Here is a 22,667-nt window from a genome sequence, read left to right on the forward strand (position 1 = left end):
AAGATGAAGATTATTACTTTTCTCCACAGACCTCAGATGCATGTGGGTCACCTTGGCTGACCATAGTTCAAACACTTCTCTTCCCTGCTCCATCGCCCAGATTTTGGTTCACTCAGTCCCATGCCTCACTCAGTCCCATGTTCCCACACTGATCATCCCTTTTCCTTCTCCTTTCCAAGGCAGGTGAGCAGAATCCCAACCAAAAGCACCAGTGCTCAGTAGCAGCTGCCAGGTTTCAGGGACAAACCAACAACATGCAGCTTGACTGACAGCTGAAACAGCAACCAAGACCATTTTCCCTGCTCAAGGACCAGGTATCTCTCAGACATTTGGTTTCCCAGCCAGACACAAGAGAGAAAGTAACAAGCGTGCAAAGACAAGGGGGAAAACTACAGGCACTGCCAGCCACATCAGCAGAAGAGGAGCCAAGCATGAGAGGAGCACAGGCACAAGTTACACCACAGCTTATCCACACCAGAGAAGCACACAGACAGGGCAGGTCAGCACATGGAGCCACCTGCAAGGCAGCTCTTCAGGTCAAGCCATCAGGAAAAAGAGTTTTGCACAAGAGGCTCCTATGCAAGAACTCTTTGGCCAAGACAGGAAGGCAAGCAAACACTTCACAGCCACTGAATAAAGGAAAGCTGAAATGTTGCTAAACCTCACAGCTCTTTCAGGCCCCAGGAAACAAGAACACAGAGAGAAAAATCACATTCAAGTCAACAGGAAGGCTATTTCTTAACAGCAGCTCCTATGGAGCCAAGGAGCAGCAACCAAGTAACAAGGAGCCTTCTCTCCCTGTATACTGCTGCCTGTGCCATGGGAACCATCACCTACCAAGTTAGCAGATAAGAAGCAGCGCTAAGTGCTCATTTTAAGACACTTTCAGGATGCTGGTGCTAAATTTTAGCTAAGCAGAAGACAAGACAGTGTCACAGAGAGGACACATTTAACAGCTGTGCCCAACAGCACAAGGCCCATTAGAAAAGAGCACAACCACCAACAAACAGCGCAACCCTGGCTAATAGAGATGCGCTAGGGATAGTCATTCTGTAGGGTCCCAACACAGCAGTGTGACAGATATCCCTCCAGCCAGCGGTTTCTGCTGGGCAGGCTGTCCGCCTGCTGCCAGCTTGCTCCTTTGCTCAGTGCTGGAGGAATTGGTGCTTGCCTGAGCCGTGACTTCAGAAACTCGGTTGCCCATCCCTCTGGGACATTGATGGGCAGGCTAGCACCTCATGGGGTATAACAGCACCTGAAAGGGGAATCAGGTAGATCCCTGCCCATGTCTCAGCTTCTCAACCACAAGTAGGTAAGATATCAATAGGAAAAAGCTTTGCCAACCCTGCCGGAGAGATGTTGTGCAGGTGCAAACCACCCACAGGTGCTTCCAAAAGGTCATAAATGAGCATCAAGTTAAACACAGAGGGGCCTAGAAACAGGCTGTAGGTGATAGTAGATCTCAGCATTTCTCTGGTCGAAAGCACTTTCTAAAGGCCAGAAGAAACCACAGTTGCTCACTCAGCCGACCTCAAATCTCAGAGCTCACAAGCAGCCTGGGACAAAAACAGGGCTGGTACAAGGCTTCCCCCCTGCCACCACACATCCATTTCAGCCCCCAGGCCACACTGGCCCTCTGAACCCCAAACACCCCATCACACTGCACCCCGACATCTGCCTGCCCCAGATGCGTACGTGGCCTCCACCAGCCACAGCTGGCAGGGGAGCTCACCGCCCGCTGCAGATGCTCTCATCTTTCCACCGCAAGCAGTGTTTCTGTTGAGCAATCCCATGCCAAAACACCTTCTTGGTGGTCAACGTGTTTAATTCTTAGTGTTCACATAAAGCCCCGCTAGCTGGGGTGTAAAGAACCTCCTTCCTTTGGAAAGATCCCAAGCTCATATTTTTCCTGAACAGCTTTACATTCGGCTTTGTGTATTGGTGAGCTCTGACATCACCGTTATAAAACACAGAGACTATATTTCTAAACCTTTCCCTGGGCTAATCCTAGCAGCAGCAGTTAAGCTCAGGTCAGGAAGCTATGTGTGTTTTGGGGTTGTAATGATGAGAATTTCAGCACATAAGAGGCACTGGAAGTGTTTCCCACATTTCCCCACCGGTCCCACTCAGTGGGTGCTTTGGCCACCCCCACCCTGCTTTTCAAACCTAACATTAGCGCATGGCCTGCATCCAAACCCACCCTTTCTCCCCTCTCTATTTGATTTTTAAAAGGCTTCTCCCTAAAGAGCAAGAATCTGATGGTTGTAGATGATGAAACCTTCCTCTTACAATCTATTTAGTGGTGCAAGAGGAAGTGCTCATACAATCCTCCCCATCCAGGAAATATTGACTAAGAAGCAAATAGCACAGATATAAATGCAAAAAAGGAAAGATAATACCAACAGAAGATTAACGGGCTACCCAGGCTCCTCACCATTTCCCTCACTGCTATAATCAACAAGCTTAGGGCTTACAAAGACAAAAAGCCATTTGCTACAGAAACCACTTATCTGTAGCTATTGTATTTAAAAGCACATGCACAGAACTGAGGATTTGTAGGAAATGCAAAAGAAGTCATGAGATGCAATTCAGGTGGTGTTAAAAATGGAAGTTTCACAAGAGCCTCAATGCAGACAGATGTGATTGGGAAGGACACGATGCTTCAGAGATCAGGAATCCCAGTTTGTTTAAAAAACTTAGGTCATACTTTCTGATTTTGTTTTAAGTAAGATAGGGAAATTCCAGTGCTTCAAGTTTGGGGGGGGGGTGGGGGTGGGGGGCGGGGGGTGGTGGTTGGGGAAGGGAAATTTCATTTTCTGATTAAGTTCATGTGTCATCTTTGACAAAATTCACAAGCTTAAAGCACAGACATCTTTCTCAGTATTACAATATTCCCTGGAGTCCTCAATGAACTTCAGACATTTACGGTGATTGGCAAAGTATACAGAGACAGTTACAGCCTCCAACAGCTCAAGCAGGCAAAGCAGGAGGAGAGGAAACTGACAACCAAGGAAGATGAAGGAAACAGATCAAGTGATTTGTCCCAGCCTGTAGCAGGAGTGGGATAACAGGATTCACACCCCGTGTTACCGCAAGCCTTGGGCCATCTTTCCTCATCATTAGTTAGGTGCTCTATTGTGGTAGCTGCCATCGCCTCCAGAGGGGCCCCAGGAACACAAACCTTCATGGAGCACACTGCGGTGTGGTCAGAGCACAGCTCCTCCTCTTCCAGGCTGGCAGGGCTTGGGGCCTTCTGGCGTTTTTCTGGTGTTTCTTCTTCTTCTTCTTCATTTCTCCTTCTCTTCTTTTCCTGAGTGCAGAAAATGAACAAGCCAGGAAGTGAGCTGATCAAAGTGCTTACTATGCAACAAAAGGGATTTTTCCCCTGTCTCCCAGGCTTCCTGCTTTACACTAAACAAACACATAAGCACAGAAACTTTGAGTTCACATCATCTAATTTTGAAACATCCAGGAAGAAGCTCATGTGTTAATTTGGGGGGGGGGGGGGGGGGGGGGGCGGGGAGACAAAAAAAAAAAAAGGAAGATAAATTTTGCAGGTTCAGGGTTCCAAAATGATAGGGAAAGTTGTCCTTGAATCAGTTAATAAAGATTTCTTACCACTATTGAGATAGGAATATGTGCATTTCTCATTTAGAGGCCACAATGAGAGAGAGCAGCTGTCTTTAGAATAAAGGGCTAGAAAGAGTCACACACAAAGAGTCACACACAGAGTTCAAATGCAAAAAGCATACTAGCCTCAGCAAGTCAAAATCCATTTACAACAGAAGATATCTGCAGCTCAGTCACCCTAATGGACTTGCAACTCAAGTTCCAGCTTTGTCTCTCTTGTCTACCTCATCAGAAGAGCAAAGAAAGAAAACCTCAGCTGGGAGCAATGCAAGATTTAGAGATACATCAAGCCAAAGTGCTCCAAAGGTGTGATAAAGGCTGGGGAGAGAAAAACAAGCAGTAAAATTTAGATTTGAGTTCTCCTGAAGAGCTACTCACTGCCCACAAAACCACAGGAGAAACAGTAGCACTTTCCTTCTTGGTATTGCAGGGACATAACTAAACCACCACAAGCTCTGGAAGCAAACACACCACCCTCACAAGAGGGCAGAGGCTGCCTGCAGTGACCCCAAGAAGGAACATAGGCAAGAGTGGCACCAGCCCCAGGTTATGCCATGACAGCTTGTCTACATGGGCTCAACACCCAGCTGGGTAAGCAGCAATGGTGAGCTGAGTTCTTGGAGAGCAGCCCCCAGCCCCAGCTCTCCCACCAGCCCTGTGGAGAGGAGAAGGGTCAGCTCCTCCTCATCCCACCTCTTGCTCGGCTCTCTCCTCTTCCTCCTGCTCTCGGACCCCTTCTTCCTCTTGGCACAGCCTCTCTTCCTCCCCAGTAACCACATTTTCCTCCCGGATCTCCTCCAGGCTTTCCCGATCCAGCTGGATCTGCTCCAGTTTGACTTCAGCTTCCCTCACACCACTGTCCTCTTCTTCATATGACTGTCGTGGAGACCTAGAGGTGGGGGAGAGAGGTCAAAGAAGCAAAACACGTTGTTTGCAACCATCAGGTGCCTCAGACCTCTAGAAATCCAATTCTATCATTCCTCCAAGGCTACAACTTGCTGGGTGTTTTACACCAGGGCTCGTGGCCACTTCCATGGTCCCATCCAGTTCCAGGCACCCAGATGTAACAGCAGTCACATCACACACCCACACTTTGAATACCAGGGACATAGCTCAACTAAGAGTTGTGGTAGAGCTGAAGGTATCTGCACCTTTCCAGCCTCACCGTGGGCAAGACGCACAGGAAAACAGAGATCAGACAGGCCTGAACACCAGGTCCTGGCCTCTGCCTGGACCCCAGGCGGAGAGGACACTACCACCGTGATGTGGTGCTGGCTCAATTCTCTGCTCTGCTACAGCCAAAATCCCAGGTCAGCCAGCATGCTCTGTGGTCCTGGTACACAAACACAGATCTGACACTGCACCCATGGTTCCCAGCATCAATTCAACACGGAGCACCAAACACAGCCTTCCTCTCCCTTAACTTATCTTCCATGTTAACAGAGCCTCTCACTGGAGGAGGATTCAACCAAAGACACGTGAACGTGCTTCCCAAGATCCCCCTTTTCCCTAGCTGAAGCTAAACTGCAGGGCAAGGCTGCACAGCCACTCACGTGAGGGTTTTTTTGTTTGTAAGGCACGGTGCTTCCCAGGCAATGCTATATCCACGACTGACCCCAAGCCTCAGTTTTACCCACCAGAATAAGTGACACCTCTACTCGTTTTGCCCAGCAAAACAAAGGAGTCCCAAAGCAACCAGGGTCACCCCTTGGCTTAGGTTAAAGAAACCACAACGGCATTTGCACAAGAGGATTCCTCCAGGTCTCCAAGGCTGCAGAGAGGAGACCCAGGAGTACATTTAAGCAATCAGCTTTGCAAAAGCAGAGCAGTCCATGCCTTTGGGCACAGAGTCGGTGGGAGCACGTAACGCCAGAGCTCTCACTGGCTCATAGCCATGCACCAAGATGTTATTGCTATCTTTCCCTGGCCAGAGAATAGCTTTCTCCTCCCACCCATTTCTTAGAAAATCACCTGGCTTGTGACAGCAAGGCTAGAGAACTGTCTAGCAGGCAGCTGCCAAAGTGAAAGGCTGACTCACCACTTCTGCCTCACCAGCCAGCACCAAAACATGAAAAGAAGTTCAAGCAATCCTTTTCCACCCACCTCTCTGCTGCTGGGAAGGCAGCTCACAGGACAGCCACCGTCCAGCCCTCCAAACTGACCACATAGGGAAAAAGCTGATGCATATGCTGGCTCGCTTGGCTTGCTATTAATCATCCTCCCACAACAGCAGAGCCACCAACAGCAAACGGGCTCTGAAGGTTTTATAGCCCAGGTAACTAGTTTCTCTTAACCAGGATGCCAGCAATGCCTCCAGCTAAAGTGCAAGCTCATATTAAAAATTTAGGCCAGTAGATATGATACAGTCTATAGGATGTCTTTTGCACCACAGCAATTTTGTACAGGAGGCAGCTAGCCTGACCCAGCTGCCACCTCTTGCATGCCACCGATAGTTGTGGGAGTATGGATCTCACTCCCCAAAGTGGGGAACCAGAACCAAAAAGAAAACATGCCTTAGCACCAAGGCCCTCAGGGGATGCAGAAGCCATTTTAGCTGCATCCAAGGGAGAGCAACTGTCTCCATCCCCTCAGTCATAGCCACCACCTAAATATCCTTCACATGAAGAACCAGGGTTTGCTCCATATTCAGTTAAGCAGGAGAGAGGGGAGTTGGGAAATCCTGCCCACAGCGTGGCCATCCCAGCCAGACACAGAGCCTACCTGGGCTCACACCACACTCCAAGCCTGTCCTTTGGGTGAAGCACGTAAGCAAGGAAAAAGGGAAAAGCTGCTGAAGGGACTTTACAGGGCACAGCCACCTGCTAGGAAGCAACTCCAGCTTTTGCAAAAAGCCCACTCCGAGCAAGCCCACAGGGTCTGAGCCCTTTCAGCTGCCTCTCCCAGCCAGCCTCCAGCCAAAACCCTGCTCACCTACAGCCACTGCCTTTAAAGCACCACCCCTCTCTGATGGGCTTCACCTGCCATGGGTGCCACCTCCCCTGCTCAGCACCCTCCTGCCCACTACAGAATAAACACAAGCATCACATAAAAACCCGAGGAGCAATTTCTGGAGAGGATAATGCAACCCTTCCAGCTAATTCTCTTTTGAAGGCCAAGAAGGGAATGACAGCAGCCTTTCTCTCCAGACAAGTTCTTTGCAAGGAGGCGGAAAAAGAGGCAGCATGCAGAAAAGCAGATGGGACTGATTTCTAATTGTTCTCACAGATGTGATAATCAGTGCCACGGCGAGGTGCTTGAGCAATGCTTGTGGGGTCGGGGCTGCAAAGTGGCCCGCAGAGTGGGCTCGCAGAGCGGTTTAGCTGCAGTGTTTGGAAAAGAGTAAGAAAGAGGCGAGCTCTATTTATTTGTTCAGCAGTAAATATTAATCTTAGGCATTTTTTCAGTCTCAGGGGTAAAGAAGAGGCTGTGTCATCACAGTGTAAAATTCCCTATAAAACCAAGCTGCCGAGGGAGCTGAGTCATAGAGTTCACATGCAGGTAGATGGTGTCCAAGGGAAGCGGTTAAGGCAGGAGTTTGGTTCAGCTCAGCAAGGGGAGAGTGACGGGAGATGGGGACTAAACAGCCGGCACACAAGCACCTCTCAGGGCTCTTGGTGCGTGTTTTCCCCCGCTGAAAGAGGAGTCAAGCACAAGGTGGGCTGGGGCCATAACACCCGCTATGCTGCCATGAGCCAGGAAGCAGCAATAACTTAGAACAGCTTTTAGGCTGGCCTGGATTATGTTAGAGGCCGTTTCAGCCCCTGCAGCAGCTCAGGTGGCTTAAATCCGCTGTTGTCACTCCTCCAAATCCAGGCGCTCTGGCAGGCTGCCATTGCTTGGAGTGCAAAGCTCAATCCAAACATCCCCAAAGCCTGGGGCAGTCCCTGAGCCTGTTCCTCCCTGCTAGCCCAAATGGCAGGCGGAGAGCACCCGTCCCAGCAGTGCGGAACCCATCCTGCCCCTCCTCAGGGACGGTCCTTTTGCTGGGCACGTTGGTTCCCCTCCCCTTGGTCTGGCTGTGTCCTACTCACCTCTGTTTGCGCTGCTCAAGCTTCTGGGACCAGTCACTGAACCCCTCATCCTCCTCCAGCTCCGAAGTCCCGGATGGCTTAAAGTCATAGCTGAAACACAGCAAGAAGGAAAATAAGGATGAGAGAGATGTAAAAAAAACCCAAACCTGGCCTGAAAGAGCCCCAGCCTGATACCGTCCTTCTCTCCCTCTAGCTAGTGCATCTTCCTTCTTCTGACTGCTCCCAAATCCCACCTGAAGCCTTATCCTCCATTACAGGAAAGATGCCTTTGCCACGTGCTCAGGAGCGCCCTTGTACAAAGGGGGTCTCTCGGAGAATCGCTGCAAGATGGAGAGGAAGAAGGAGCCACTCCATGTCTTCAGCAGGAGCACCCCACTGCCTGCTTGGTCTTTGGGGCCACACACAGGAGAGCAAAAGACAAGCAGCACATCAAAACCAAAAAGTCCATGGTATTCTTCTGCACCAGAGCTGGCCCTAGCTTGTTCGGACCAGAGATGTTTCAAACTCGGTTGCTGCTTGTCCTACATTTGTACGCAGCCCCATAGAAAAGAAATCAGCAGGAGTTGGCCTGAACAGATCTCTAGATGAGGAAGGCGTGAAGACCCAAAGACCAGGACACTCGCTCAAGTTCTGGGTTGGATCCTCACATTCCCCTACAGCTTTGAGCCAGTCACACGCACTTGCATGACTCTGGCTCCCCGCCTGGGAATACCCTACTGCTGTACGGAGCCGCAGCCCTCCCAGGGCACACAGCTGCTGGCACCAGACGCAGGCTGGCCGTGCACAGGGATTGTTGGGTTTTTTCCTATTTCTTTCCTTGCATTTGCAAGGATAATCGCCTCCTGGACGGGCGTCCTAGGTGGGCAGCCACGTTGCAAGCATTGGCCTGAGGAGGTGGCTTCACAGATGTTTTTGAGATGCAGGGCAGTCATGTCATCTGGGAATTAGGATGTGGGACCCAGAGATTAGTTTAAAACTCAGAGATTCAAAATACATAGTAAATGTGGGTGAGTCTTTTCTTTGCCTTTCTGGGCTCTTAGAAGGTGTCAGGAGATGCTTATCCTCCTCCATGACCCCAATGGCCTGAAATACGGGCCATTTCTCTGAGATTCAGGATTCTCCTTTTGAACTGACTGCAGGAACTGAGGGTTTACAAAAAACACATGCCCTGGCCAGGGTCACCAGGGAGGGTAGCAGGGGGTGCACACTGAAAACTGCTGCTCAGACGCAAGTTTGAGCACAGCCCAGTTCCTGCCACGCTTCAGCATCCCCTTAGACTGCTGAGTGTGATACCATGTTGGTCTAAGACATCGCAGCCCAGGCTGGGTTATTTTCCACTGCATGTGCAGCAGTAGCTTGTGGATGCCCCAGGACAATGCTCGGGAAATTTGATGCAGAGCTAGGACAGGACCATGGATCTGCTGAGTCCCAGGTCAGGGCTTCAGGCAAGCTGCAGTGTTGACGATGCCCAAGGCAGAATCACTCCAGTATTTGTGGCCCTGGCCACAAATGTGTGCTCAAGCTATCAGAAAAGCTCCCAGGGAGCAAGGGAGACTGGCCGAATGCTGTTTGAAAACTGGTTGCTTCCCTGGGCTCCTCTGCAAACCCAGCCCCAGGGGAAGCACCAAGCCAGCACAGCCCCATCAGCACCGCCTAAGCTGATGTCCATCCCTCTGGTTCTCAAGGCTATGCATGTCTTTTCTGCAAACCTGCCATTTTAGGGGTTATTTCTCTTTTTTTTAGTGGGGGAAGGGAGGAGAGGAGCTTCGCTCTGTCCCCTTGGTGCAAGGAAATGCCAAAGGCGGGTTTGCACAAACAGGAGTGACATGGATGGGATGAGTCCCAGCATGGGAAGAGCCGAGGGAAGGAGGGGGCAGTGTTTACACAAGAGAGAGCAAAGCTTTCAGAAGATTAATAGCCAGGGCTGACCCCAGCTGCATGAGCAAGCCCAGGTGGCTGTCAGCAGCTGCACAAGAAACCAGGGGATGGCCAGAGAAGAAACATCCTTCCCGGTGAAGCCTGGCCCAGCAAGCTCAAGCATCATGGACCAGGGAGCAAACCCCCTCATTTTAGGAGTTCTTGTCATTGCCCCCTTCACTGACATTTAACCACTCAATTAAATTTGGGCACTGCCAGCGGTCCCGTGGGGTCAGCAGTGTGTCTGTGCCTATGTCCATGGGACGGGAGGCCGCAAGCTGGGTTACTGAGGCTGCTGCACACTGCTCTGTGCCCGAGGCCGCTCACAGCATCTCCTGGTAAAGCAAAGACCAGAGATCTTGTCAGCTGTTTTAAAGACTTTTGAGAATTATTTTCCAGCCCCCATGTGAAGGGGGGTTTGGAAAAGCTAACAATTATTACTACTTTCCAGATCTTCTGTTTGCTTTTAGGGCAGACTGCAGTGGGTTTGTCTGCAGAATATCACTGGGTGTATTTCCACAAAAGACTTTGAAGCTTCTTCATGATGCTTTTAGACAAAAAAAAAAAAAAAAAAAAAGTCCCAAATAATTTTGAAAGTATCTGAGAAAAAAACTTATCATTTCATTAAAAAATAGATGTTTATAAAGAGCTTTTGCTATTTTTCCAGTAAAATGAAGCTGCTGCTTCTCTCTGACTGTAATACCAAATCCTGCCACCACTTTCCCATTGTGTTTAATATATTTTAGTTGAACACATAAGTAGTGGGAAGACTGGGGTCTTTAAGACAGAGTTTGGCAACTTAGAGCGCAGACTGGTTTTTGTGCCAGCCCCAGTGCTGCACAACACCTGGGCTGCTGAACTGTGGACATGGGGAGGCTGCAGTGGGATGCTGAGGTGGGATGCTGGGGACGTGACTGGTCATCCTATCCCTTCTCCAGGGGTTTCCTCTCTGACAGCAGATAGCTCAGCATCTCCATAAATGCCTCCTGAGCTATTTCCATTTAGGACCTGCCCCATTAAAGCATCAAGTTAACTTTAACCCTTGGAGCTGTGAACTGCACCAGCTCAGGAGCTGCTCCATGCTCCCCACTGCCGGGGCAGCATCCTCAGAGGGGGGAGTGGGGAGCCTGGCTGGGAGACGTGATCGCTCGCTTGGCCGCCAGCACCGTGATCTGCCCAGGGTTTTGTGTCACATCCTCAGGCATGTGTCTGTCTTCGCACGTATCAGGAGCTCCCATTAGTTTCGGCATAGGATGATTCACAAGCTGAAATTTAACCAGGCCCTGAAATCCCTGGCGATGGGGACTCCCTGCGTGAGCTCAGTCTTACCCAAGCTGTCCTAGTTTAAACTCTCAGGGCAGTAAAACACCCAGCCTCCAGCCAGAAAAAAGAGCAAAGCAGGGATTCTGGCTTTTTCTGCCCAAACTAGAAACACACTATTTGTTAGTCTGGGCTAAATCCCCCAACCCAAACCTATCAGGGAACTTCCCCATCTCCCCAGACCACCCCAAACAACAGAGGCACCTGCTCCATGGATGCAGGAGGGTTTTGCTGCAAGGAGAAAGCATGTCACCGAAAGATTTATCCGTGGGTATTTCTTACTGGTTTTCCTGTGCCGGACCCGCGCTCTCCGAGCAGGAGCCGCTGCCGTTCAAGCCCTCTTCTGCCTGGGACCTCAGCTGCTTTTCCCGCTCCCGCCGCCGCCGCTCTCTTGCTGCCTCCTCCTCGTCTTCCACGCTCCACTGCGCTGTCAGCCTGCCAAGCCAGAGGGAAAACCCATCCTTAACGCTGTCGGGCAGCGCCTGCAAAACCTGGCGATGCCCACCCCTGAGGTGCCTGGGCTCCCACCCAGCAAGCGGGGGGCTCCTGCAGAGGAGCGCTCCCACCATGAGTGGTGGTCCTCGAAGCGGCATCCCCACCTCCATCGGCACGGCTCCACAGCAGGACTGACCGATGTGCAAGGATAAGGTGGGACACAGACTGGGAGAGAGGTGGAGGAGAGACTTCTCCCCCGCCCCCTGAGGAAGATGTGGTGCGTATCCCCCTTCTCGCAGACCAGCCACCTCCCCGCAGGCTGGAAGCCCACTGGGAAGCACCATTCCCTGCAAAGCAGTTTTGCACCCCAGGAGGAGTTTTTAAAGGGTCTTGCAGTGCTGCAAGAAATCCCACACCTCCATCTCAAGCTTTGGCCCAGGGAAGATGAGATCTGCACCCTGGGGGTGAGTTTCCTTAAACAGTTGAGCTGCTCCTGCCTGACCAGGAGCAGAGGGAACAGCAGTGGAGGGCAGTGGCTATGTCCGCTCTGCCCTGCCAAGCTTCCTCCCTTCCCTGCAGAGAGGAAAAACCTGCCCTGGCTTCTCCCAGACGTCTCAGCTGCTGGATATTAACACCTCTGTCAGCAGAATGGCCTCTCGCATCCCCAAGGAAGCGATAAGGTGGCTGCCACATTCTTCCTCCGCTGATAACGCCGGTCTCCGTGGCACCAGCCAGGATGCAGGCAGAAAGGGACGCACCATGGCGGCAGGGTCACCGCTAACCCAAAGGGCCTGCAATGGTAGCCAGAGCAGGGCAGGTCTGACTCGTGGTACCCAGGGCTGATGCCGGGGCAGATCACAGAATCACAGAATCACAGAATCGTATAGGTTGGAAAAGACCTTTAAGATCATCGAGTCCAACCATTAACCTAACACTGCCAAAAACCACCACTACACCATGTCTCTAAGTACCTCATCCAAACGTCCTTTAAATACCTCCAGGGATGGTGACTCAACCACTTCCCTGGGCAGCCTGTTCCAATGCTTGATAACCCTCTCAGTGAAGAAAAATTTCCTAATATCCAGTCTAAACCTCCCCTGGCGCAACTTGAGGGGTGTTTCCTGGAGCAGATGCTGGGGCAGATGCTGGAGCAGATGCTGGAGCAGATGCTGGGGCAGGTGTTCCCTCACCCCACTCACCCCTGGCTCGGCCAGGTCCAAAACAGACCACGAAGGCTGTTTCGCCTGGCATTTGCAAGCCTATTTACAGAAATGGTCTTGTGGAAGGCATGCACACGGGAGTCGGGAAAGCGATCTCCCACCAGCAGCAGGACCCAGCCTGACCTGTGTCTCCCCACACCGTTTGGGCACACCCCAAGGACTGCAGTCCCTATAGGATGAACCTGCGCAGTAGGAGCTGTGGTGTGACATCAGTTGACTGAGGCAAAGAGCTTGTGGAAAAGAAAAAGAAAAAAAAAACAAAAATGCCTTAGTTGAGACTTGTTTCAGCCCAGTTTGAGTGAACAAGGGGCAGGTTTCAGCTGCCCCAGAAGTGCCACTCTGCCAGCCTGCCTGGCTTTGCCCACTGCCTGGACTATGAACTATGTGAGAAGGCTTCACTTCACCAAGGAACTCACTAAGATGCTGTTTTCATTTGACGTTCAGGACAGATGTCCCCTCTCTCCCAGCAAAGGAAAGGGAAAAAAAATGGGATTAATAGAGACATTTTGTTCAAGAAAAATTTTGCTTTTCTAATTGCAAACCTTGTCAACCTTTCCCGGGGAGAATGACTCAGAGCCTATTTTACTATGTGGCACCAGCAGGACCGCCAAGCTTAGCCCCAGTAGCATCCCTTCGCAGAGTGGTCCCACCACCACCCTGGCAGGAAGCTGGGAGCGACCCTGCATCCCTGCCCTCCCAAACTCCCATCTCCCCCAAGGCAGCAGAGCCGGGATGTGGAGCCAGATGGAGACAGGTCACCTATCCTTGCTGAGCCCACGGGGGAGCAGGGAACGAAGCAGATCCCGGACTCAGCTAAGAGACTGCTCCACTGCCATGTAATAATTACTGCCTGCCTTGTTTTGGGGTGGGGTCTTTTTGCAAGCAGCAAATTCAGCCGCCCTTTCCCCTTCTCCCCCCTCATCACCCCTTGCCACCTTGCTCTCCATGGGGAACAAAGCGGACCCGGACCAGAGCCCGGGCTTCCCTCCTCCCTTCCCTACTTGTCCCACACTCCTATTTATTGTTTTCCCCCAGGTTCCCATAGAAACCCTTGTCTGTGGGCCTGGCAGGAAGCCACCGTGTTGTTGTGTTGGGTTTTTTTTTTAATATATAAATGAAGTCATTCATTAAACCCTGCCATGATCTCCCTCCCTTGTGCTACAGCTCCAGATAGTCTCTGATTCAGAAAGGCTCTTAACCCCCGCTCGCCCAGATCGCCCCAGTTATGAGAAGCAAGGTCCATGTCTATGCCAGAACAAATCAGATTTCGATTTAATTCCTTCCCCATCTCCTCCAGCTCCTCGGGAAGCCACTGCAGAGGCCACGCTGCACCAAGCCCCCGGCTTGGCTGGGATACACAGGGGAGCCTGCGGGGGGGCCTCCAAACCACGCAAGCTTTCCACGGTGCGAGAGCAATGTTGGTTGGCAGCCCTCTCCCCTTCCCAGTTGGATATGACTAACTCTTTCCCCATGACCTCACCGGCTCGCTATTCTGTCCCTGCATCCTCCGAATGGGCTGAGGACAGCGCCGGGGGCGACCGTTTTGGGGAGAAGGATTTTTCTGCAAAAGCAGGGAAATGTCTTTCCCAGCTCCCTTTGCCGCAGAGCAAACTGGCCTCTGAGTTGCCCACCGCTGCACTGGGACGCAGCTCAGACACACTGAGCATTGCAGCAGGGCTGCAATGCTGGGAGCTCCATACCTGCTCCTCTCAGGAATAAGGGCTGCAGATAAAGCTCCCACTGAGCCCCCGCTCACCCTGGGTTCAGAAATATCACTGTGCTCCAGCGAACACCTAAAACCAGTTTATTAGTGGATTCAGAGCTCTCTCTTATGTTCAAACAGGCTGGTGGCAGAGCAAGGCTTAATAAGTGATGCTTTGGGGTTCAGTAGCCACACCAACAAGCAGAAGGAAAAGGACGATTCCTTTTCGACTGACCTAGCAGCACAAACATTTGTCTTCAGTGAAAAACAAACAAACAAAAAAACCAAACAAATGAGAAACTAAACCTTGCCAAAGTCCTTGTGTTTGGATCAGCTACAAGGGTTTGTTGGACTGCAAACCAAATGTGCCATTTCACTTTGGACAAGCCCAGGCCTTCATCAGTGGGAGGAGGGGGTCAGCTGGTAAATTGCCTTTCAAAGCAAAAAGGTGGAAAGATTTAATTTCCAAACGGTTCCGTTTTCTAAGAAGGGGCCATGGTCTCCCATTTGCTCCAATTGCTCACAATCACATTCAGTAACTCAACGTGCTCAGCCCATGGCAGTATTGCACAACCATCTTTCCCACTTCTAGAAATAATTACCTGGCGCTTCAGGATCGGGCTGATACTGCATACCTCTGCCTTCACCTCCAGCCAGCACTTTCCCAAGTCAGTCCCACGCTGGGGAAGTTTTGGGAAGAAGCAGGCTCATAGCTGCCGGTGGGTCTGAGAGCTCCCCACTTCATTTCACCCAACACAGGACAGGGAAATGGAAAGCAAGAAGACTTGAAGCTTGAAGACTTGCAAGATGTGCTACACTCCTGCACCCAGTCACCTGCCTGGACAGAGGGGTTTTCCTGCAAGGTGAAAGGAAATTCACGCGAACATTAGGGGGGCTGGAGAAGGAAGGGAGGATGGAGAGACCGCTTTGCTGCCCCGGCAGCCAGGAGCCGTGGGCGAGGCTTGCTCCAGCAAGACCTCATCACGAGGCCGGGTTGTTTCTCTTATGCGGTCCCTACATGTCTGCCAACAGCTTTTGGAGGTCTTGGTTTGGGGCAAAATGCTCTTTGTGAAAGGGGTTTATCTCTCCCTGAGGAGATCCTGCAGGGCTAGGGCAGGGCTGAAAGCACCTCGGTTCGGCTTTGGCTACGGAGTCGTAGCTTGCCAAACGTCTGGGATGCTCAGACTTCTGCTCTGACCAGGGCCGGCTGCCCATTTCAGATCCAGCTCTTGACTTCACCTCCCTCCGGACCCCCAGCCAAGGGAGGGGTTTAATTTCCATTTGCCCTACAAAACACCTCCTCCTCCCCCAGAACAACGATACAGGCTGCACCGTTCCACATGGCCACGCACGCCCGCTCCAGACAAGCCAGCGTTGCTGGAAAGGTCACGTTTCCTTTGGGCAATTCCTCACCAGCACTTGAGGAGATTATAATATTCAGGCGAGGCAAATTTCTGGCACCAGATGAGCTGCGTTTAAGGGAAACGCTGCAGACTCGAGGAGTCTTTTGCACAGCCGACAGCTCAAAGGAAGCTTTGCTGGCCCAAACCCAACCTTCAGCACTAAAGCTAATTCCAGAAAGGAAAATTAAATGCCTCCCGGGAGGCTTTGGACTTTGCAGACCTGCGCCAGAAAAACCCAGGAACCCTCTACCAGCGCACTGGACATTCCTGTCTCCTGAGCTCGCCGGGGTATCGGGCCAGGACAGTGTTGACTTTGGTCACTGCCTGCGTCGGGTAGGCTGCCCCTTAGAGCCAGGGTTCACGGGGGAAGAGGTTTTGGGAACAGGGTTTAGGAGGAGCCATGTGCAACCCCTGGCATGAAGGCTGCTGTTTCCCAGAGGGCATATAGCCCGTGGACCCAGTGCAAATCCTATTGCTATCAAGGGTAAAGCTCCCATCACCTGCGAAAGCAACAGTGTCTACCACCACTGAAAATACCACCCACAAGAGATGGGGCTGCATGAACTAGAGAAGAACTGGGAAGGGTACCCTGAATCCCTCAGCAGCCATCCCGTTGTTGCCTCACTGTTGAGGTTAGGGGAAAGGGAGGTGCCAGAAACCTGTGCAAGGGACCTTCCCCTTCCCACATAATCCATCGCAGCCTTGTCATGGTGCCAGATACAATATCGGTGCCCGGCTGCCCATCAGGGAGAGAGATCCCTCAGCATACTCAGGGTAACACTCTCTCACTGCCATCCAGCAACCAGCTACCAAAGCTGGATAAGCAACATAAACTGGAATATGGCCTAGGACCATCAACAAGTTCATCCTGCTGCCAAGCAGAGCTGCCGGGCTTTATTTTATATTGCATTTATCACCCGTTTATAAAGGGCCCAGACACGATCGGCAGGGGTACTGAGATCTGCAGCTCACCCCATCACATGAAATAGAAGAGGACACCTTCAAAAGGCTACAACTGAGCAACTCCCTCACCCATTTGACCTTCCACCAACAAATTAATCACTTATTAATCTCTTATAAACGGCATCTAATGGATCTGCGTGATTGAGTCAAGTATGCTGAAATAGCTAGATGATGCCTCCACTCACGTCATTCAGGACAACTGGCATCAGGCCACCGCAGAAGTCATGGCCGAGGACATTTGCATGCAACGCACAGTCATGCTACCATGGCTCAGTTTCTCTCCATCCCTGCAAACCACATATGCCCTGGCTCAAAGCAGTGTCCCGGGGGATGCCTCACACCGCGGGCACCAGTGTTAGGCATCGGAGAGTTCAGCATCTCAGCCCTTTCCAAAGATGCCTCTAAGACCCAAGTTTACCTCCACGTATCAAGACACCTTCAGAAAGCTGTTCCTAAGCCCAAGAGCTTGTCCAAGGCCACCACGAAGCCAGGAAGATGTAGGGACTGGAGCGAAAGTCCAGCTGGCATCCCAACCCCCTGATTACTGCTCTGCCAAGAGGCTGCTGCGAACGGCAGCAACCGCGGCTGTTGACACCAGGGACATGGGCTGGCAAAGCGTCTACAGTACAGCCATCACTGAGTCAGACGGCAGGCAACAGTTACGCTTCTTGATGGACGGGTTTCTGTGACTTAGGAGTAATTATTACAGCTGGGTAATCATCCATTGGATAAGGAAGAGTATGTGGATAGCGGTACGATACAGGGACACTGGGAAAAGAAATAAAATCAGAAATTATGATGTCACAGCCTGGAGTTTATTGCAGCCTAGTCTCAGGGGAGATGGTTATGCTAGCTCTGAAAGATCAGCTTGTCAGTCAAAGGCAGCCAGAGATGCTGCACAAGCCTCTCCCTCCCATACATTCATGTAATTCCTCAGCTGCATTGCTCCATTCAGAGTCCAGGCTACAGAGTTTGAACAAGAAGGGGGGCAGGGGGGAGAGGAAAAAAATGTGTATATATGCTTAACCCTCAGCCTTTTTCTCATACCAAACCTCCCCACCCCACCCGTAGCTGCACCGTCTCAGCCACATTTCCCTGTTCCTCCTATAAATCACAGCTCGCCTTCAAGATGCGAACAGCAGGGTAGAGCCGATTCACACCCAGGGGCGGCCACGAGCCTGTCACCACCGACCCGCTGGAGCTGGGGGGCTGCAGAAAGGCATCACGCACGGGGCGATAAGGACGTGCCAAGGCATGGGAACAGAATGATATGGCCCAAACTTTCATCAAGCAGAAATGGAAGAAAAAACACATGCAGCATGGTGGAGACTTATCTCCCCCTTAAAAATAAAAGTAACTCTTCTTTTTTAAATGAATCTTGGGTTTTCTCCACAAAAGCACATCCCATTTCTGCCCAAAGAAGGATGTGTAGATGTCCAGCCATGCATCCACAAGTATAAAACTCTGCCTGGTTTAGCCTTCATTAAATTCCCTGCAAAGATTGACCTGTCACTGTGGTGTGACAGGCAGGGAAAGCCCTGAGCTGGTATTTTACAGCTTCCATAAGCAAAATGAGAGACATTTGAGAAAGCTGGTAGCAAATGGCAGGAGCAGACCTCAGAGGAGGGACGCAGGCAGGGCTGGTCCTTCAGCAGGAGCCTCATCTGTCCCCTCCTGCCTCTTGCAGGATGGCAGCTCCAGAAAGGCACATGGGATGGTCTGCACTTCCAGATTACATGGGTGATACACAGGCCACTCGTAGAGGCACGAGGCAGCCGACAGGAACGACTGCTTCTTTTTATTATTATTGGTTTTAATCATGGCAGACAGAATCCCAACGAATCCTTTACGGATGATGGATTGCACCCCCAGGACCGTTGGTCCTTAACACACAGATAGGCTGGTGCGGTAATGTATTAACATCACCCATCAGGAATTTGACGGGGGGGACGAAAGGGCTGGAGTTTGAGCCCTCCCAGCACTCCATGGTATTCAGTAGGTGTGAGAAATCGGTGCCGTGTACGACCTTGAACCACGACCCTTTCTCACGGTCTCTCCCTCTCAGCCCTAAGGTTCAAGAAATTGGAGGTTTTTTCTAAAGAGCAACAAGTCTGCTCTCTGGTTTTGCAAGGGAGAAGCACACCAGAGGAGAAAATAAGACTTGTCAGAGAGGTTCGGACTGGCTTACCCAACTTTTGTATTTTATTTTTCCCCTCTCTCAGAGGGAAACAAGCCTCCATAGCCTCCCTGCCTTGGCTACAGTCAGCCAGCATCCTCCTCAATACACTCAGGCTGGAAAACAAGTCTGAGCCTAGGGAGGTGAGCAATAGCCTTATCACTGCTTCAAGCCCGGGATTAAGAGTGAGATTCGTACCAGGCGTGCTGCTTTTTATAGTACCGCTGGCTTGGCTGCACGTCCTTCATTTTGCAGCCCTCGGGGCAACACAGTCCCCCCAACCCCTGCAGTCCCCAGCAGCAGGAAGGAGTTTGCTACCCGAGCACTGGCAGGAGGCAGCAGGGAGGCCGTGGGAATGTGCTGCTCCACTCCCTGGGAGAGTTGAGGCTCTCTTCGTTTACGGCCGCCGCTGATGAGTTGTGCTGCAACAGGAACCGGAGTCAGCAGCAAGTCCTCAGTCCCTGCTGCACTAAGACAGCATGTCTTCATGAGAAAAAACAGTGTTTGCCCCAAAATACCGATTGCAACTCCCATGCAATTGAATGAGTGAAGTCATACCAATGTTGGGAGAAGGAAAAAAAAGTCTGGAAGCTGAAAATTTGTTCTCACACACCATCCCAGCTGCAAAGCCTCAGACCCCAGTGTCCCTGTCCAGTGCCCTTTCCAGCTGAACCATGCTCAGACACATGTGGTGGTCCTTCTCCACTTTGCCAGAGGATGCAGATAACCTGTGGCTGCAACCCTGAGGGGCTCAGAGGCTCACTACAGCTCCCCAGAATTTCCATGGGCTCAAGTTCAGGCCCTAAATATCCAATTGCTTGAGAGCAGGTAGAAGTCTGAGACAAGCAAGGCTAAAAGCAAACAAAACCCATCAGTTGGCTTCTGGGAAAAGTCAATGGTAGGTGGAGTGCTCCTGATGAAACAAGCCCCAGGGCTGCGAAAATCTGGGAATGGATCCACAGGGTACTGAGAGGGCATGGATGAGCCACTGCCGCTGGAGAGTGAAGGATGAGCTGCCCTCCTTGGGGTGAAAGCAGAGGGCGGGCATCCCACAAGGCACCTAGGGATGGGGTCCCCATCATGCACCAGCTTGGTCCCTTACCCCCACCCTGCCCCATGGCTCAGCTGGGCTGCAAAGCCCAGGGCCCCTCCTGGCTTGCAAAATGCGGTGACATCGCTCTGCAAGTGGCTCATATCACCGAGTTGCGCTGGGGTGTGGAAAGCCCCTGGGCATGCCCCGCTGGCACTGGGCGATCAGTCTGGCCCAAAGGGCTCTCCCACCCGCTCCTCCCCACCAGCAGCATCTGGTTGCCTCTCCCTTCCCATCTGCCCTCCACTCGTGGGGCTCGCAAAGGTGCCCATCAGCTCTGCCCTGGCCCCAGTGATGGGATGCAGAGGGATTAAAAAAAGGCCACTAATAAAAGCATCAAAATAGGGAGGATTCAGGAAGGGGAGCACCGTGGTGGGTAAGCCCTGCAGGGACCATAGGCTCCTCATGAAAGGGTGAGGCAGCATTGCCAAGTATGGATTGCACTGATGAAGGCCCTGTGTTCCCTGCTGTCCCCATGCCAGCATCCCTCCCTCCTCTCCCCACGCAGCAGCACTGCTACTGGCTCATTCCTGCACATTCATTTTCCCCGTCTCCCCCTAAAGAGCTGCCCCACTTCACGGCAAGCTTTCCTCACTACCCATACCTATCCACAACCCAGGGAGGTGGAGTAAAGAGATGCTGCAATAGCCCTCGGAGGCAGTAACCACTACCTCCCAGGCAACAAACCATGCCCAGACCATGCCCTGGCATCAACCACCACCCAAAAAAAGATCCTGCCCCTTCAAAGTGCCATCCAGCCCTCGCAGGCGCTTCAAGCTTTTTGTTCCCAGCTCAGCACTCAAGAGGTCAAGACAGAAATACTGGAGTAGCATCTTCCCTGCTGAGACGCATCCTGGCAAGCTTCAGGAAACATCGCATGCAGGCAGAAAGGAAGGCATCCCACAGAGGTGGGCAAAGCCCCCGGATCTCCATCAAACTAAATATTACATTCATGACATACACCAAAATTCAAGGAGTTCAGGGAATTGTAAAGCTACCCCTAATGCTGGGGGACTCTGAGCATCACCAGGACATTGCTCAATGATGCAGCAGCGCATTGAAGGGAGAAAGAAGGGGCCATGCAGCTGGCTTGCAGGCACCAGGACCACAAGTGCTGGCATCAGCTGGAAGCAGAAAGCATCTCACCATGTATTGCAGGCCAAAACACAAGGGCATGCAAGCATGATTTCAGATCTCATGATTTGGCTTGCCATGTTAATGACTCCACAGAAGATAAAGAACCAAAAGTCCCATCCTACAGAGGAAATAATTAGGTTTATCACCCAATCTAATTTTCTGACTCGTTTTCTTCCCCTGAGCTGTTTCATCCTCAAGATTCAGTTCCCCACAGCATTATTTGCACTTCACACTCTATGGCGTTGCAAAGACATGTAATTATAGACATTTATTTGTTGCCTGTGCAGCAGCCGTGCTTTAGAGCCCCTGTTCTGGACCAGGTCCCCCTCCCTGCTAGGAAGCATGCAAGCAGCATGCAAGAAAACTGTCCTTTCTCCCCAAGAACAGATAACAGCTCACTTCCTAATGACACCCGGGATTCACCCACATGCTAGATAAAAAAACCAACCAGCTGAGACGAGAGCAGCAGCCCTTCTAACACACATCCATCTGCACTCACACTTCACCCCACAGCTGCACAGTCTGGCTACGGGAGGTGACCGCAGCAAGCCACTGCAGCACTTAGTGGGAGCAGTGTCAACCGAGAGGCCCGATAATCCAGTTTCGAGGAGCGGCACGGCTGATTTACAGAGAGGCTGATTTGTACATTAATTAAACAGCCATATTCTTTTGTGAAACACTCGAGGCTCGATAGAGGGAGAGTAAAATTCCAGCAGGAGCAGATAACAAACTGAATGAATCGACATGACAGGCGCTGGATCCCTATCTTATTTATAAGAATTCATTAGAAGGATAAGGAAAAATAGAACGTGATAACAAGATAAAGCGATTCCTGTTTGGAGAGGACTTTAAAAAATACAAAGTCTTGCAGGCGTGTGAGGGATCACCGCTGTTAATGTATTACAAAGGGAGAAATCTTTTCCCAGGTATATCCCGATAGAGAGACTATGCCAGATGAGGGGAGTGCCCGGGCATGCGGGGCAAAAGAGGAAAGGTAGATAACCCTGCAGTCGCCCATTCTTCCCTATACCTTTCCCAGGTAATTACTCAGCCACTTGTGCTCTGCAGTCCAAGGCATAACCCTGGGCTCTTTTCAGCCTCCAGTCTTTCAGATGTAAATGGCATGCTCCTGCAAAGCCACCCGTTCCCAATGCTGGCAGCCAGCGAGGAACAAGGAACAATCTTTCCAGGCCACCTCCAGGCTGGGAAAAGGTGAAGGATGCTTCCCAGAGTGCTGACTCAGCACTTCAGCCTGTGGTGCCTCTGACACAGCCCACTGCTCTTGAGCACACCAACCCACCCCAAAAACCTGGCGTGCACTAAAACTGTCAGCATGGTCCGTGGAAAAGCCATTTCACACAAATTTGGCTCCTGGGACCAATGTTCAGGTGATGGCAGCCAGGCACTCCTGCTCTGCACGCGGGCATGGGCCACTTTGTCTGAAATGCTGGGGTTTTGTCTCAAGCACAAGGCTGGATGCTTAAGCACTGGGACTCAGCTCTTCAACCCGAAATCCACAAGACCTTTACACTAGTTTCAGCTCAGGACCCCTTAACCCAGCTGTAGGACAGCCTGGCAAGCAGCTCCCTTGGCTGAGCGATGCTCAGAGAACGTAATTCCCTGTTTATCCCTGCTGATGGATA

At 51.5% G+C, this 22,667-nt stretch overlaps 1 protein-coding gene across 1 annotated transcript in view; it reads right to left on the reverse strand.

Moving 5' to 3' along the window:
• The window catches only part of LSP1 (lymphocyte specific protein 1), a 38,529-nt gene that overhangs the window by 13,469 nt on the left and 2,393 nt on the right, over nucleotides 1-22,667 (reverse strand). Inside the window, exons 2-5 of the mRNA XM_075502337.1 lie at nucleotides 11,181-11,333; nucleotides 7,662-7,751; nucleotides 4,324-4,519; nucleotides 3,182-3,310 (exon numbers count right to left, since the gene is read on the reverse strand). Of these exons, the coding sequence (XP_075358452.1) occupies nucleotides 3,182-3,310; nucleotides 4,324-4,519; nucleotides 7,662-7,751; nucleotides 11,181-11,333 (568 nt within the window). The remainder of the gene's footprint in view (nucleotides 1-3,181; nucleotides 3,311-4,323; nucleotides 4,520-7,661; nucleotides 7,752-11,180; nucleotides 11,334-22,667) is intronic.

This window comes from Mycteria americana, chromosome 5, assembly GCF_035582795.1.
Source record: "Mycteria americana isolate JAX WOST 10 ecotype Jacksonville Zoo and Gardens chromosome 5, USCA_MyAme_1.0, whole genome shotgun sequence".
NCBI lineage: Eukaryota > Metazoa > Chordata > Aves > Ciconiiformes > Ciconiidae > Mycteria > Mycteria americana.